Genomic DNA, 17508 nt, shown 5'->3' with positions numbered 1-17508 from the left:
ATGCAAGCAACGCTACGCGAATCAATAGAAAACGCAGATAATGTAGACTCAATGGTTAAGGCATTTACTGAAACCCTAACAAGCATAGGAACAGAAGCAGGTCTTTGTTCCCTAACTAAACAAACTAAAGCATTTAAATAAAATACAGATTCACAAAAGTGGTTTGATTCAGAATGTGAAAACGAAAAGAAAAATCTTCGATCTCTTGGAAAACAAATTTGTAGGAATCCAAATAATGAACAACTTCGTAGGAATCTACATACCCATAAAAGGTCCTTTCGAAGCATGTGTAGACGTAAGAAAAACAAATATTTCAATTCAAAATTAATGAACCTTGACCTCAAAGATTCGAAATCCACCTGGAAGTCTTTGAAACAACTTTTTAATGTAGGCAAAGCAAAAAATGCAAACTCCTGTCGAGCAAACGAAAAGGACTTATTTAATCACTTCAAGACGCTTAATAGCTCCCAGACATCTGCAGTAAATACTACGGAGACCTTAGAACAGTCGCAAAGTCAAGGGGAATTAGATTTTTCCATTACAGATCAAGAAGTATATGAAGTTCTAAGTAACCTAAAGAAACATAAAGCTCCCGGCCCTGATAATATTCCAAATGAGCTATTGATAACGGGAAAGGAAGCACTAAAAGGACACCTAACGGTAATTTTCAATAAAATCCTAGACAACGGAAAGTTTCCCTCTTCATGGAATCTAGGATATATTGTTCCATTGCATAAAAAGGACGATCCAACGAAAGCTGAAAATTACCGTGGAATAACACTCCTTTCTGCAATTGGCAAAGTTTTTACGGCAATACTTAACAAACGGCTCTATGATTACCTAACTACGAATAATATAATTAAACAGGAACAGGGTGGGTTTAGAAAAAAGCACGGAACAACAGATAGTATTTTTATTCTGAAATCCGTAATCGATAAATATGTTAAAAGTAAGCCACGGAAGAAAAATAATTTCCTTTTTTCCTGCTTTGTAGATTTTCAAAAAGCGTTTGACTGCATCCCAAGGAAAAAATTAATGGCAAAACTTGAAAATGTTGGTATAAATGGAAATTTTCTAAGAGTGATACAATCGATGTACTCCACTGATCAATCAGCAATCAAAGTAAATGGACACATTTCTCCGACATTTTCCTGTTATATGGGTGTTAAACAAGGTTGTATGCTGAGCCCTACGTTATTTAATTTATATCTTCACGATCTGCCTGACTCATTAAATTCGTGTAACAACAATGATGTAATGTTGAATGGCAAACCGATTAGTACTCTTTTATATGCAGATGACCTGGTTCTGTTCTCTAAATCTGCTAAAGGGCTTCAGAAATATCTCGACAAGCTAGAGGCATTTTGTGAACAATCAGGCTTAACAGTTAATATAACAAAGACAAAAGTGATGGTTTTCAATAATACAGGGAAGACAATGAATAACTTCCAATTCTATTTGAACAAATCTAAACTAGAAAACGTTAAATCATATAAATATTTAGGATTAAATTTTACAACCTTTGGAAACTTTACGTTTGCAAAACAAGAATTAAAAAAAGCTGCATTAAAGGCACTATTTCAGATGAAAAAACAAATGGGTGAATTTTTCACATCCAATATCAAATTAACTATAAAACTGTTTGACTCGCTTGTTACACCAATACTTCTATACGCAAGTGAGATATGGGGTATCGAAACATTAAGCACCAAAGACCAAGAGCCCATGGAACTTGTTCATTTGAAATTTTGCAAAATGCTCCTCAAGGTGACAAAGAATGCTAGTAACCTTGCATGCAGAGCTGAGTTAGGAAGGTTTCCGCTAAAATGCAAAGCATGCAGTAGAAGCTTTAAATTCTGGCATAAAATTATAAAGTCGGAACTACACCCAAAAAAACTTTCAGCCGAAGTCTACCAAGATATTAAAAATGAAACTAAAAAAGCCTTTTGGAGCATAAAAATTAAAACTACTTTAGAACAACTCGGATTGGGGATAATTTGGATGAAACAAAATGAACTTTCTCCAAGATGGTATGAATATGGAAAAATAATAACCCAAAGAATATATGACATTGAGAGGCAAATTTTATGGAGTAGTCTCCACAATGATGAAAGGAAAGACGACAGACATAAAAATAAACTCAGAGTCTTTCGTCAGTTCAAAACGGATTATAACTTTGAAGAATATTTAAGTCAAGTCACCAATATTAAGCACAGAGTGGCGCTTACAAAATTAAGAATTAGTAACCATAAGCTTGAAGTAGAAACGGGGAGGTATAAGAGGCCTTATCTCATTTACGATGAAAGGATTTGCCCAGTGTGTAAGTCGGGAGTAGAAAACGAAAAACACTTTCTAGTTTGGTGTCCACTATATGACTCTCATAGAAACGACTTAAGAGAGTTCATAGAAAAAAACACCAGCATTAATTTCAACAATATGAGCGCTGACAGTCGTTTTATGTTCTTAATCAATTCAAAATCAGCGTCTCTACAAAGAGCCATATCAGCATACATTCATCAATGTATGCTGATACGTGAAAATGAATTAAGAAAATTACCTAATACATAGTATATATATATACCTATAATACATTTGGAATCAAACACTCATGTACTATTAGTATAAGGTGCCAAATAAAATTGTATTGTATTGTATTGTATTGATCCGCTGAGCAGGGTATGGTTTATTGAGCTTCTTGTCATAAACAGGGTATGCAAGTGATTTCACTCAAGTTCCAAGTTCTTCCTGAGTTTCTTGTCATATTCAGGGTTTCTACTTTTGAATTGACCGAAACTGGTTATTATGGTCGTAAAAAAACGATACGCGAGATGACATGATAATTGAAACAGGAACTCTGTGCAATGAATTATTTCTTTTGTCATAAACAAGGTCTTCAAATTTGAGTTTTTTTGTCATAAACAGGGTACCCCTTTCAGAATCCCAGCGGAACACCCCTACCCAAATTCTGGCGGAGTACCCCCCTCCGGATTATATCCTTTTTGATATCTCAGATAAGTAATATAAGCAGCTCAATCTTGGGCTACCTGCGTTTTAAGCCAGACCGGCCTTCTCAATCGCATTAGTCTGTCAACGCCGTCTCCATAATTTAAAAAACGCAGTTTATTTCGAGACAAGAGAACTTTAATTCATTTTATTTCTTGCTGAACACTTGTTCAAATACAATATTATGATTTTAAATCTCTTTTTAAGTAATAAATAATGGATCAAAGAAAAAGAGGATTTTGGTGTTGCCCCAAGCTAGAGCGAAACCTGTTTTGGGCGTGTTGCATTCCGACGTCGTCCTTCACAAAAAAAGTACCTAAATGTACCGAAACTATAGAACAAACACGATAGAAGAAATACTGATAATAGCCTTATACGGAAGGCAAGAGGTGGACTTTATTTTTCCAGGTCTTTGAAAAGTTTAATAGAGGCTTTGCACCATCACGTGATGGCTTCCATAACATGAGTCAGGAACAATGGAATCTGGTCTTATCTGATTTACGACAAAAAATTCAGTCTCCCAGTGGGAAAAGACTATTGTTGTGCCTCCTTAGAAAGAATTTAGTTTTCCAGGGGAAAGACTGTTGCAATGCCTCCTCTCGTAACTGCCATCGCGTTATGGTGCAAAACCTCTATGGGTCTTCCAACGGTACTGGAGCTCTTTCACTTGAATCTCAGGACGTTCATAAAATATTTGAAAACCGATTCATGAATTTAGTTTTTCGTAAGAATCGCTTTTCAAGCGGTAGGGAATCTTTTCATGAACTCAGTAGGGACCGTGGGTAGACCTTTTCAAATCGAAGAATAGGATAAACAGGAAACATGATTTCATGAGTGGTATCTTTTCAATAGTCTCCCGCCTAGGCCAATCACAGAGCTACAAAACCATCTATATTATGATCCGCTCATAAGAAATCTGTTTGTAGCACTTTTCTGGTTTCCGTAATTCCAGACAGCCCCAAACAAGGCATGTTGTGTTTTGGCTTCCGTCTACTAGACAAAGGAATAATTTGCCGTCAACGTCCGCTTCACCGCGCGGATCCGTTCGACTGTGCATCCTTTATCCCCACCCAAAAAGAGACTAAACTTTCAACCCCATGCTCGAGTGGCATCGTACCAACCATCTGTACCAAAACCCTAGGGTCTAAAGGTTGTTTAAAGCCTGATTAGTGCGAATCCGGGTAAGCTAATCAACAATTCGCGCAATAATTAATCCAAATTGGCACTAATCTGGTTCGGGAGAACTGACCCAGTCCTGGCGTCTAGAGGTTATACAGCTATTTCAAATAAGGTTGGTGAAGATTTTGTTGTAGGTTGTATACCAAGCCCGAGATGCACTATGGGTGATGTGAATGCAATCAGCAAACGGTCATAGCAATATGGAATTTTTCCAAACGTTTTCTGCACGTTTTCCCGGCATATTTTCTTCTGTGCTGACATTATTTACACCCGAATAATAAATACATTTGAAGCTTGTTATACAACATGTGACATAGCCTTAGTTCGACAGGCTGTTTTGAAATAGCTGTATGTCATTACGAAAACTTTTCAAGTGCTTTAAAATTTCTCACGAGTTGATAGCTAAATATTTCAACTATGTACCTGTTGATTTTTTAGTTGATCGATTTAAGACACGACACTGCGAATAGGATAATAGACTGTGGTTTTTCTCTCACTACCAAAGAGTAATATTATTTGTCATTTTTTTGACAAGTACAAGACCGAGCAATCAATGCAAAGGTTGATGAGAAGAAGGAAGGCTTTGCGTCAAAATTTGATCTGATCTTCAAGATCAGCCATCAAATGTACTGTACAATTGAATAGAAACCTGACAGAAGATCTACTCCATCTTTGCAGAACAAGTTTAGTGAGCCATCAAAATATTGGTACTCCAAAATGCGAGGTCCCACGTCGAATATTTCAAAACTTCTCTCTTTTTTTAAATTCTTCATTTTTGTAAACTATATACTCCACACATGAGCTAGACAACTCAGGATAGGATATCTACATCTCGAATCAAGACGAATAAACTACGTTTCTAATACTTTATACTTGTTTTGTTCACAACTAGAGATTGCTAAATTCTGCTTGAGCTATATTGTGCGGGTAGCGAAGGAATCATGTCCAACAGGTACTGCCTGTCTGAATCGGAGACAATACTGTGATGGTGTTGGGGTTTGTGAGAGGAGTGATGATGCTGCGTTAGGGTGTAAGGATGCCACCGTACATCTCCGTGTCGGCGAGCCACCTCCATTTCTTGTTGTTGCTGTTGTATGTGTTGCTGTTGCAGCTGGTAGAGTAGAGAGTCAGGGTGTTGTTGGTGGTGGTGGTAGATTCCGGGTTGGACGTGTTGGTGACGATGGTGGAGAACCCCTTGGTGGTGAGAGATATGATGGTGTCGAGAGCTACTACTGCTTGATGAAGAGTGACTTGAAGACTTGGAAGACTGAGGCTTAGGAGCAATGGGAGTGGTTTCACCCATCTTTTGTTCAATTTCTTGCTCTTGTTTCAAGGCCTTTAGGAAAGCGGCCTTGAGTCTCGCTGTATGTTCTGTCTTGAGTTCCTTCTTGACGTTAACGGTGCTACACTTCTCACACATCAGTACCTCTGCACCATCTTTGTTCTTGGTTTTCCAGCAAGGAGTAAAGTCTGTATCACACTGGCCACAGACTTTGGGGTTCTCCTGCTGTGGCTTCTCAGTCAGTGGTGGAGATGATTTAGCCTTCGGGATTTCCTTTAGAGAAATCGCATCGACAACTTTCTCAAAACCAACCAAAGTCATAAACTCGTTGCTGTTCAGACTGGGGATGAAAGACCATTCCGCAGGTGGAGGCTTTGGAGGAGGAATTTGAAGAAGGGTTTTCTCAAGCTGCTTGCGCAGGGCCATTTTTGCCGCAGCCTGTTTGCCGGCAGTAGACACTGCAGGACTAGAACTAGAAGCCTTAGTAGAAATATGTGCAGGAAACGATAAATAACCACTACTTGCAGTCGCTCCAGGTACATTGTTTGCACGCACTGGGGTCGGACGTACTGGCGCCGCCTGCGCGTGTGTCGTATAAACACTGGCTTGAGAGCTAGCTCGTGGATACATAGGAGTAGGATGAATCAGGCTCGTACTCATTGAACTGATTACATTCTGAAGATCTTTAATAGCAGAAGAGCCTGAACGAGAAGGGGATTTGGAACTCGGCTGCATATGGTTTACTGACTTGGAAGAAGATAAAGAAGAGCCGTGAAGAGACTGAACATTGCCCATTTTGGGAAGAAGTTTGGGTTGGATTGCAACTGGAGGTTGGTAGGTCCCTGTTGTAGATATATGAGTTTTGAGAGGCGGTGGAGGAGGCAGTGACTGACTCTTCTTCATAGACAACTGGTTACTACCAGATTTACCTCCAGATGAGTACTGCACACCTGAAGTAAGGAGCTTCTCGTTTTCCTTCTCTTTCACAAACTTGGTCGTACTCTTTGGATCATTCTGAGCTGCTTGAATCTTCTTCAGTAGAAGCAGCTTGGCTTCTTCATTTCTAAGCTCTTGTCGCAGTTCCTCAATAAGCTGCTCTTTTGCCAGGAGTTCATCATCATCATCTGCCTCACTGGGTGTTCCTGGTGTAGAATCATCATCATCACTAACACCATTAACAACTGTGATTGGTGCTTCTCCGTTAACTTTCGGCTTTTCCTCGTGGCTCTTTAATTTGGGCGCCCGTAGGAGATCTACAATACTTTCTTTGGGTTTATGAGGAATCAGAGGCTTACGCTCTGACAACACTCCATTTGAAATCTTCTCTTCCTTATTGGGCTTCGGGTTTGCAAGTGCTCGTACGGAACCTAAACCTAAATGTGCAAGTAAATCTTCCTGCGAGATACATTCACCAGAAGAATCAGAAGCAGGGCTTTTCTCTGAAAGCTTTTCATCCAATGTTTGGGATTCAGTTTTTAGATCCTCGTTTTTATCAGAAAGTTGTAGTTTTGACTTTGAATCTCCATCTACTCTAGTTGTATTATCATTCTTATCGTCATTTATATCTGTTTCCATGGACCGTACACCGGTTGTCATGGGTTTCCCTGTTAAAGTATCCTCATCTTCCTCCTTTATTGTGTCTTCTGGTTTTGTTTTGGCTGCATCTTTATCAGAATCGTCATCAGATGATATGACCACTACCTCTTCTTCACTTTTTTCTCTGAAGAAAATAAAAAGAAGCATCAATGTTAGAGTCGTCCAGAAAATACGATTGGATGGGTCCTCGTTTTTTTGTCGTTTGTTTGTTGTTTTTTTTTCTTTGTGTGTGTGTGTTTTTTGTTGTTGTTGTTGTTGTTGTTGTTTTTGTTGTTTTTGTTGGTCTTTTAAAGACCAATGACATTATTAACATTTTTGCGCACGGCTGAATTTCGGCATTGGAAGGATGGAAGAATAGAAGAATAGATTTTTGTTTTAGAGAGAGGGGTTTCCCAATATTCTTGTATGGGGGTGGATTAACATGGCTGACATGTTAGAAAGATCAATTAGAATTTTTTATTTTTAAGGGGGTCAAGGGGGGATTTTTTAGGTTTTACCACATAAAATACCCTACATTGCTAAGAGCTAATGAAGGTTACATCCTCTTTCAATCAGAATTAAGAATGAAAGGCTCTACATTAGGGGGATACCCATGTTACTCTGTCTGAATTTCATAACTGCCTATAACTCAATTTCAAAATGACCGTGTGTTGCTGTCTGAATTTTACCCCTCATAGGACCTCACTGTCATTCATCGCTAGTTCGTAGCTCTCATGTCACTGTTTCATAACAGGGCTTCAAATATCGGAGCAAAGTTCAGTCCTTTACAGAGATAGCACTTGATACGTAGTTAGTGGCTAACAAACCTTTGGCTTTCATTTCATGATGGAATTTAGATCTTGATTCATGTGTAATGCAATTCAACGACTTTCTTTAAGGAATCTCACTATAATATTAATGAATACCTGGACCTCATAGCTGCCATCTTGGTTGGCACTTGATGGTTAGTGGCTAACAAACCTTTTGCTTTTATTCCATGATGGAATTTAGACCTTGATTCATGTGCTATGCAATTCAACGACTTTCTTTAAGAAATCTCACTATAATATGAATGAATAGCTGGATTTCATAGCTGCCATTTTGGTTAAATTTAACAAAAGATCCATTGCAAATTTCCCCTGTAACCCTACATTCTTTGTAAATTTTTGACGCATTTGAAAGCCAATAAATCTAGTTCTTTTCATCTAATCCTGTTCAAATTTGCAAGTCTTACTAATCTTGAGATGCTTTCTCAAATGACAAAAGGTTTTTCGTAATGAGATTAAGATTCAAACCTTGCCCCAGTCTCTTGCTGGTTCCTAAAGTGGCCTATTTAAGTTTCTCTACTCTGGGCTAAAAACCATTTTATCCAGCCAATCAGAACACAGGATTTGTAATCATCCTCTAGTTTGTTTATACCAAAGTTATTATTGAACTAACTCTGGGTGAGGCAAATATTCCCAATAAGCCTTAGGCAAGTATTTGTAAAAATAGTTTAGACAGAGGAATTGGCCTTCTGCATTATGATACTTAGTAGTTATAATGCCTCACAAAATTTTTTACTTAATTTTTCACGCCAACGCACCACAAATATTGGTATAAATTGATTAATTTCAATTTCCTTGATCAGCCCAGAGGTTTGGAGGTTTTTCAGAAAGAATCATTTTATAGAAAAATTAATAAGATTAATAATATCATGGTTAAATGAATTTTCATCATAATTATATAATTATTTTTTAATATGAAAAGAAAAAAATAATACCATTATTATTTTTGTTTCTGGTTTTCAATAGAATTCAACAAAACAAATTTAGAAAATGAGAAATTGTTTAGTGTGTGGTCCATCTATAAAATTATTTTAAAATTGTGGTGGAAAATTCTGAGTTGCCAAAAAAAAAAAAAAGGCAAAAAATAGATAAAGCAAAACAAAAAACATTAAAGATGCACCTGGTTCAATTAGTTGCTATTAACGAACTATGAAGGAAAGAAGAAAAATAGTTTGAAAACTGCCAATTAACTTCTATTGCCTGTGGTGTGCTCTCCCTTGGTAACAAGACAACTGGAGAAAACAATCCACATTTGAAATAAAGAGCACTTATTTTTCTTTTTCTCTCTTTGTTTTCTATCAATAAGCAATTCCAATGTGAAACTGCTCATTCATAGTAAAGGTATTTATAATGCCCAAAATTATACATTTTGAAAATGATAATTAATGATATATAATAATAAGCAATTCCAATGTGGCTCCTCCGTAGTAAAGTTATTATAATGCCAAAATCATCTTGAAAATGAAGCAGATATGGAAAAAAAAAACCCCTGAAAAAAGTGAGATTTCTATTGCATTTCCCAAGATATCTAAGGACAACTTTGAGCCTAATGTGAGGATGGGGGTCAGAGTAGCAACATTCCATCCTATTATTAAACACATGCGTTTGTAATAAAACTTCACACCCTGCAGTCAGCCCTACAGAACATTTTCACACTAGTCTTTTTAACTTTGAGTTCTTCCCATTTTACCATCGCCAAAGGAAGGACCCAATATAACATGTCATTTGATAGTTGGCTTCCACACGTGGTTTTTCTTCTCTGAAGATACGGATAAAATAAACGTCCAAAACTCCAAATTAATCTGCTTTTCAAAAAAAGATTAAGCTTTTTATGCTCACATGTTTAAAGCATATTGGCCACTTAAGAAATAATCTCATTGCTATATCTTTATCTAGACTGATCAGCCTAATTATATAGAATAAATCATCTTACAATCTCCAAGTTCTTTATGCCACCAAATTTACTACAGAGACCTGTGGCTAAAGATTGCGCAGCTGCTTGGAACATCAGTTCTCCCTGGCTCTTAGTTGACTAAGTTGACAATAAGAGAAATTTATCGTATTGTAAATTATCCAGAAAAACTCAAATAAAACTTAAGACTTTAACTTCCTCAAGTTAAATGGGATATCACAAAAAACAAATATCGAGTGAGCATTTTTCAGTCACTCAGACAGACCTCTGGTAAATAATAATTTATTGAACAGTACTTTTTTCAAGTGCTCAATAGTCTGAGATACTTCCTCTACCATTAGGGAAATTCTTAAGTACCAAAACTGCGGCAAATATATCCACATTAAATAGCAATGACATATAAATAGCTACTGGCGTTATAAGCGGTAGAAAGAAACAAGAAAGAAAGAAGTAACATAAAGAAAGAAAAAGAGAAAAGAAAGAAAAGGAAAATAACAAACTGTCATGAAATGGGATTCCATTCTTTTATACCCATCCATTTTCATGAGCTTCAAGCACAAGATATTTGGTATTCACCTTCTATGAATCAAAAAATACCAACTTATAAACCAAATCGAAACATGGGTACTGATTTGAATAACAGTACTATTGTTCTTGGCTGACTAACTTTTCATACATGTTAAAACACTATTATCCACATGAACATGAGGCTAGTCAGTCCAGAACAATAGTTATTCAAATTAGCTGTCATATTTCGATTTGGTGTATACTATCAAAAATTTGATAGACTTGAGATTTGGAAGACTCAGTCCTCTCAAATTATAGCAAAATATTTGGGTCACATAAATATGACAAGATTTATAAAGGGTCCAAAACATTGCTTTGCCCCCCTCTAGTTTATTGACAGATAATACAGCATCTCCACATTACACCAGTCCGTCTAATCCAGAGATCTTTTGTCATTAAAACAGGATTATTTAACTTAAGGATTAAGAAAGAAAATAGAACTTATTTTTTAAATATATAGACTTGAGAAATAACAAACAGAAAGACAGCTGTTCTATCCCAATCAACTGAAATAAAATCGGAAATTTCATGGAAACACAATAAAATATCAAAACCTGTAGCATATGTTATTATTTTGAAACTTCTTCTACTAACTGAATGATAATAAATAAATGCAGGACTCGAAGTAGAAAATAAAAATAGGCAGACAGCTTTTGATTTTTGGCAGGACAAATAATTTTTGTGGAGAAAAATTTTCCCTGTCATCTCATTTTCAATTGACAATTCAAAATTGTTAGTAGTAAAATTTGACCTGAATTTCGAGCCCTCAAAATGGTCTGAGTACTTAAAAGCTGATATTGATTCAAATCAATACTATGAGATGTTTTGGGTAAACTACAGAATTTTACATTTTAACACAATGGACAAATTTAGCTTGAAGAATAAATGTTTCTTGTTCAAGAGGTATGAAAATTCTGCTGAGCTTTTGATTCATGATTACCTCAACATGGAAATAATTACATAAAAAAGTGGGTCAAGATTAAGGCAATGAGCATTCTGTCAGCTGTTTTACATTTAAGTCTATAACCATGCTTAAGATGCATCATGTATAGTTTCAAAGAAATGAATAACTATTGCTCTGTCAAAACTACAATTTTAACACAAGAATGTCATTCAATACTTAAAGATTGTAACCCTTCAAACAATACTCTTCCAAGTACTACTTCAGCCATAAAATCTTTTTTTAAAGATTTCTGTCAGCAGAATTCAAATTCTACATCAAAAAATAATGTACAATGCCCTTTCATTTCTTACTCATATTAATAATTTTTCTCTTTAATATCTTTTTTCTTTGTTTCAAGCTATTGATGAAATGAGGCACTAAGAAAACAAGAAAAACGATAAAGAAAACAAAGGCTGACAAAGGTCTTAACTTGCAGCTGGAAAATCAAAGAAATTATAAATGGTAGAAAATTAAAATTTATCTTGACCTTAATTTTAAAATTCATATCTTGGCTCCTGTCCTGAGAGAATTAAACAAACAGTCTAGACAAAATTCAAAATACTGTATATTAATAAGGACTCATATTTGCCAAAGTTGATTATCACAGACATGAACACATTTGCATAGTAAGGCTGAATAATCATCATAAGAAAAAAACAGTGTTATAATAAGCTTGAGTTGACCACAAAGATTAGCCAAACAACATTAATACTAGAAACTTTGATGTTTTCCTGGTAATAGGGATTCAAAGTATTAATCAGATTTGTGGAACAAAAGTTAAACCTCAGTCAAGTAGAAATCTATACTGGTAAACATATACTCATAATCAGGCCTTAACCTTTTCTAATAAACTATCAAGGAGAAGCCAAAAGTTGTCCACTCTTGGTAAAAATTATTAATGATAATGATTATAAAGCCAAGCCTTTATACCACAGACAGTGTGTCACAGTGTGTCTAAGACATATGGCTGTAGCAAACATACTCAGTCATTGAACTTTATCCAAAGGACCAAGCACGATGTCTTATACTATTCAGTTATAGATAAAGCCATAGTTTGACTGTGTGTAACACAGGTTTATAGTAAAACATGACTATAGGTAATCATTAGACTGTCCTTACTCTTAAAGCAGAAAGAGATAGTTTGAAACTGGACAGTGTGTGTCACTTTTGGTGCACAACACAAGTTTATAGTAAAAACATAGTTTATAGCAGTAAAAAGTAGTTTCTGCTATTTTCAATATTACTCAAACTAAGTATCAGAGTTGTACATTACTTGGTCTTTCACTGTACTACAGGTACAAACTGATTATTTTTGCTTGACAGAAGTGAAAAAATGGATTTCAACATGTAGCTCACAAATACAGAGTTTGCAAAATATTGAAAACTGCAGTAGTATATGCACTTAATTCAAAAACGTTGTCATCACTAAAGGCAATAGTTAATAGGTCATTCTGACATGGAAATGGTTTTGTTGAAAACAAAGATCGAATCAGTCTCAACACTAAGGTCCATGTTCATAAAGAGAATAAAAAGCAGAAACACAAGTCATTCCAGCTATTCTTGGATCTTGGAATGACTTATCACCTATCACTTTTTGATCTCCTATTGCTTATCGCCTAGTGTTTAATGAATGAGGTGTATACAAATGACTACAGCTGTTTCAACTGCCTTTCAACTACTGTTCAGACTACTATACTAGGACAAAGTCAAGTATCAAACAAAGTATAAGATCAGCTTCTAGAAGATCAAAGTATGACTACCTTGGTACATTTTACATGCTACTACAACCACATGTACAACTTTTGCTATCATTATGTTAATTCTGGCAGGATACACAATGAAACATAAATGGCATCTAATCATTGACATTCACAATATTGGCTCAACAAAATACTATCACATAAATGTGTACTTGAAAATATGAGAAAATTTAATCCCCAACTTTTGCTACTACTGCAAGCTACAGCTGTAGCACATACTATAGGATAAAGTTTGAATCCCTAAATGACATCTGGCTATTGAAGTTCATGACAAGATACCATCATATAAATTCTTATATATCATAAGTTCACCTGACCATATGGTTATATACTCTGGTTACATATACATACTGATAATAGTTTGACGCTTCGACCCATACTAAGATACCATCACATAAATTCTAAAATATCATAAGTTCATTTAACCGAATAACTCTGGCTACATATACAAGTGGTAGTAGTTTGATGCTTCGACCCATAGTACCATAGCAAGATACCATTGCATAAATTCTGTAATATCATAAAATAACCATATGACTCTGACTTAATAATTTAAGTGCATAGAGGTAATAGTTTGATGCTTTGACCCATACCAAGATACCATTACATAACTTCTGAAATATCATAAGATCACCATATGACTCTGGCTAGATATACAAGTGCATAGTTTGATGCTTCGACCCATAGTACCATACCAAGATACCATTACATAAATTTTGAAATATCATAAAATCACTATGACTCTGGTTACATATACAAGTGCATAATGGTAATAGTTTGATGCTTTGACCCATACCAAGATACCATTACATAAATTTTGAAATATCATAAAATCACCATATGACTCTGGTTACATATACAAGTGCATAATGGTAATAGTTTGATGCTTTGACCCATACCAAGATACCATTACATAAGTTTTGAAGTATCATAAAATCACCATGACTCTGGTTACATATACAAGTGCATATTGGATATAGTTTGATGCTTCGACCCATACCAAGATACCATTACATAACTTCTGAAATATCATAAGATCACCATATGAAGTCCTCTGGTTACATATACAAGTGCATATTGGATATAGTTTGATGCTTCGACCCATACCAAATTGTTAGAAGATCAACTTTCAAGCTCAACCAAATACCAACTAAAAGAGATTGACACAGATATCTAGCTAATAACTATGCTGATTCTACTGATAAAATATATTTTAAATAAAACCTAAGAAATGGACACACATAGTCAATGCATTGCCTCATGATTGGAGCACCATTTCTCTTCAAATCTGTAGCCCATGTATAAGTTTATATGTAGAAGTACATATTACTCTGTACTAGAAATTTAAAGATGACTTGTCTATATAATTCAATTCTTCTACAAATTTATAATCATACCACTTTATCTTAGATATCAAGAAAATACATATATGCTATAGACCACAAACATGTGAACAGCATATTCTTAGAAAACTGTAGTGTAGTTACTTAATATTGAAGTCTGGGATATCAAAAAATTTAACAGTGTAAAAAATGATTAAAATTGAGGACAAAAGTGGAACACAAATTTTTCTTTTTATATTCTTTTTTTACAATTCTCTTATGTCTTTGATATTGAGCTTAAAAAGCTAATCATCTTGCAATAAAATGTAAGAGAAAAGCAATCTATTCATAATTCGAAGGGCTGGAGGTCAAGTTAAAATATTAACTGTGTCGAAGAAAAACCAAATAAAATCGTGCTAACGTGACAGCTAAAAAATTAAAATAAAATACAATTTTCCCTCAAATATCTTAAAAAAACAACCACCAATGAAAAAAGGAAAAGTATTTTAACTATTTTTCTTAATCAATGTTTATCATGAGTATTATATAGAAAGCATGAAAAATTGATCGCCATTATTTGTCGACGGGTTACGAGTACTACAAGTTTCGCGGTGCATAATCCTTTTTTACACGTCGAAACAAGTTCATAAATGTAACACTCCACTAATAGTTTATTCTTTCTTTTCGCTTCTACACCTTGTACTTAACATCGCCCTATGGTTTACCATTGATATTATTCAGAAAACCGATCCATATGAGTCGTAAATTAATACTTACGGTTTTTGTTCTGGTTCGGAGTCTGGAGTCGTCGAATCTGCGGAAGTCCCACTCGACTCTGTATTGCGTGAATTTAGGTTCTCGATAGTGGATTCTTCACTTTCTTCATCCGAAACCTTAGCACGTTTAGGGCTTTTAGGGACAGCTTCGGAGTCCATTTTCTGTAGAGATTGAAAACCATAATCATTTGTCAAAACAACTCAATGAATCTGGAACAAAAAGACGTGGAAACTTTGCATAATCGAAGCCTTCATTAGAATATTCTAAAAGTGATCGCTGCCAATATAATCGCCGGCGAGTTTCCGCCGAGCGCTGACAGCTATCCAGACAGAAACAAATCCCAAAGATCAAGCTACACTCACTACTTATAGGCCTCCAGCCTTCTAATAACGAAGGAAAAACACAATTTTACCTAGTGGAAGTCAAAAGAGAGAGCATAGGATGGTTTAATACTCGCGATAAGATTAAATGGCGCGAATACACGCGAGGTGTACAGACAACATGGCCGACGCTAACGTTTCGACAATGATTGCCATGTTTCGTATCAAACTCCAACGCCAGAGTAAAAATAACGTTACGAAGGCATTCCTAATGCTACAAATACCTTAATATAAGTCGAATTCCTAGACGTTTACTTCGTAGGAGACGTAAATTGGAATCCAAACTCTCCAATCGTTCCGGTTTCGAAGCGAGGCTTGTATTAATTTGTGTGCAGCGATCGGGAAAAAAAAGTTTATTTTGTCTGGCTGGAGTGAAGTCCTCGCTCCCAAATCGTTGTATATTAAGAGCCAAGTCTTCCCGTCATAGTTGGTTCCTCTACACAGTGCCTGTATGAATGAGAGTAGTGAGAGAAATAAATCAACTGAGAACGGTTCTCTTTCATTCAGCCGACCATGTGATTGCAACAAGGACAACGACACAATAATGGCGGTTAATGTCGGCCATTGAACGACGAATATCCCTTACGTTCAGCCTCTTGTTACAGTAATTTCTCCTTTTTTCCTGCTCAGGACCCTCTTGGGACTTTATGCTAAAGAATAATGGCCAAGTTTCGAAATGGTTGGCTCTGTCAAAACGAAAACACTTTCCTGATTTTTTTAGTAAAAGGCACAGGGGCGGGAATGTGAAATCAAACGCCACTACCCTCTGATAGACGTGTGCACACAAAAGTCGCCTTCTCAAACAGCTCTATGCTGAAATAGACAGGATGTCAATCATCATTACCCTTAACCAATCAAAACTCTCGTAGGGCTATCAGATGCGCTGGTTACCCTAGCAACCAGCTGCTTACTGTAAGGAAGATGACGTAATAACCTATACATCCGGGTATGTGGTCAAACCGGTTAAACCGGTTTGTGTGCAGGTGTTGTGGTCGCGTTAATGACATACATACTTCTCACGAGATGGTGCTTGCTGATTGGACAAACGTCACTCAATTAATTTCCAGTAGGCAATAAAACCCTTGACAACAATCGGTAATTTGTGGGGTAATTCTCCTGATGCGCACAAACATCGTCGTCGGGCTTTGCACCGTCTGAACCATCACCAGTCACAAGGTGTCGGGACCAAGTGTATGATTGGCAGGTGCATGCCGCTGCAATACCAACCCATGGACACCATATCGACCACTTAAACACCTAATCAGAATCACATAGACATACTTACCTTACACAAATCAGTACCTCAATAATTTACACCAACTTACCCCTGGTCAAGTTGGTTGGTGTATCGTCATCTCTTTCGTCGATTTTAGCTCTGGAACGGATTTTCCATCAGGTCGATATATATATCTTTCTCACTACAAAAGCTAGCGCGCTGCTCACTTTCTTACACTTGAACAAAATATCCGGGAACATCTGGTCTACTAAAAAGAATTTCCTTCCTTATAGCTGTGCACCGGTTTTCAAGCCTTTGATTGAGTAAGCCAAGACGGTTCATATCATCTCGTGACCCAACTTCTTACAAGAATGTAATTGTTTGAAGCTGTTCATTCTCGGGCAGTGTGTACATCAGCAGTATGTAATACTAGGAGTTTAAAGAGTGCACTGATATCAACGTGTTATTGGAATACAAATATATCCCAAGATATACTGGCGCTATTATCAAATTACCTCCACATCAAAAGATTAGTTATTTAGGTCCAATGTGATGTATTAGATGCATGACTGATCATATGAAATCATGGCGTGATTGGCTAGATGAGGCAATTATTATATTACCAATTATGTGTGCGTTGGCGAATGTGTTGCTTTTGGAAGATTGAATCAAACCTTCAATTTACGTTTTTACTTAATGATTTGGGGAATTTCCATTTTCGCAAAAGGTTGGGTGTATTAAATTCCCAACAAGTAGAATTTACGT

At 36.1% G+C, this 17508-nt stretch overlaps 1 protein-coding gene across 1 annotated transcript; it reads right to left on the bottom strand.

Annotated features, from left to right (window-relative positions):
- Positions 1 to 3136: 3136 nt before the first annotated feature.
- On the bottom strand, positions 3137 to 16333 carry LOC116303632 (uncharacterized). The gene is made up of 4 exons (XM_031713206.2): positions 16114 to 16333; positions 15752 to 15974; positions 15148 to 15308; positions 3137 to 7184 (listed from the first exon to the last, which is right to left on the bottom strand). Exons 3-4 carry the CDS (start codon positions 15303 to 15305, stop codon positions 5081 to 5083), a joined length of 2262 nt encoding a protein of 753 aa, XP_031569066.1. The 5' UTR covers positions 15306 to 15308; positions 15752 to 15974; positions 16114 to 16333; the 3' UTR covers positions 3137 to 5080.
- Positions 16334 to 17508: the final 1175 nt, after the last annotated feature.

This window comes from Actinia tenebrosa, unplaced genomic scaffold, assembly GCF_029948245.1.
Source record: "Actinia tenebrosa isolate PJP-AT-01 unplaced genomic scaffold, QUT_ActTen_1.0 PGA_scaffold5__44_contigs__length_20552954, whole genome shotgun sequence".
NCBI classification, from domain to species: Eukaryota; Metazoa; Cnidaria; class Anthozoa; order Actiniaria; family Actiniidae; genus Actinia; species Actinia tenebrosa.
This window is presented reverse-complemented; position numbering and strand designations above follow the sequence as displayed.

Excerpts from the sequence above, each read along its gene's own strand:
- LOC116303632 (XM_031713206.2), bottom strand. The coding sequence starts at position 15,305 with ATGGACTCCGAAGCTGTCCCTAAAAGCCCTAAACGTGCTAAGGTTTCG. Across the intron at positions 7,185-15,147 it reads TCCGAACCAGAACAAAAACC|AGAAAAAAGTGAAGAAGAGG; the intron begins GTAAGTATTAAT and ends TATTTTCTTCAG.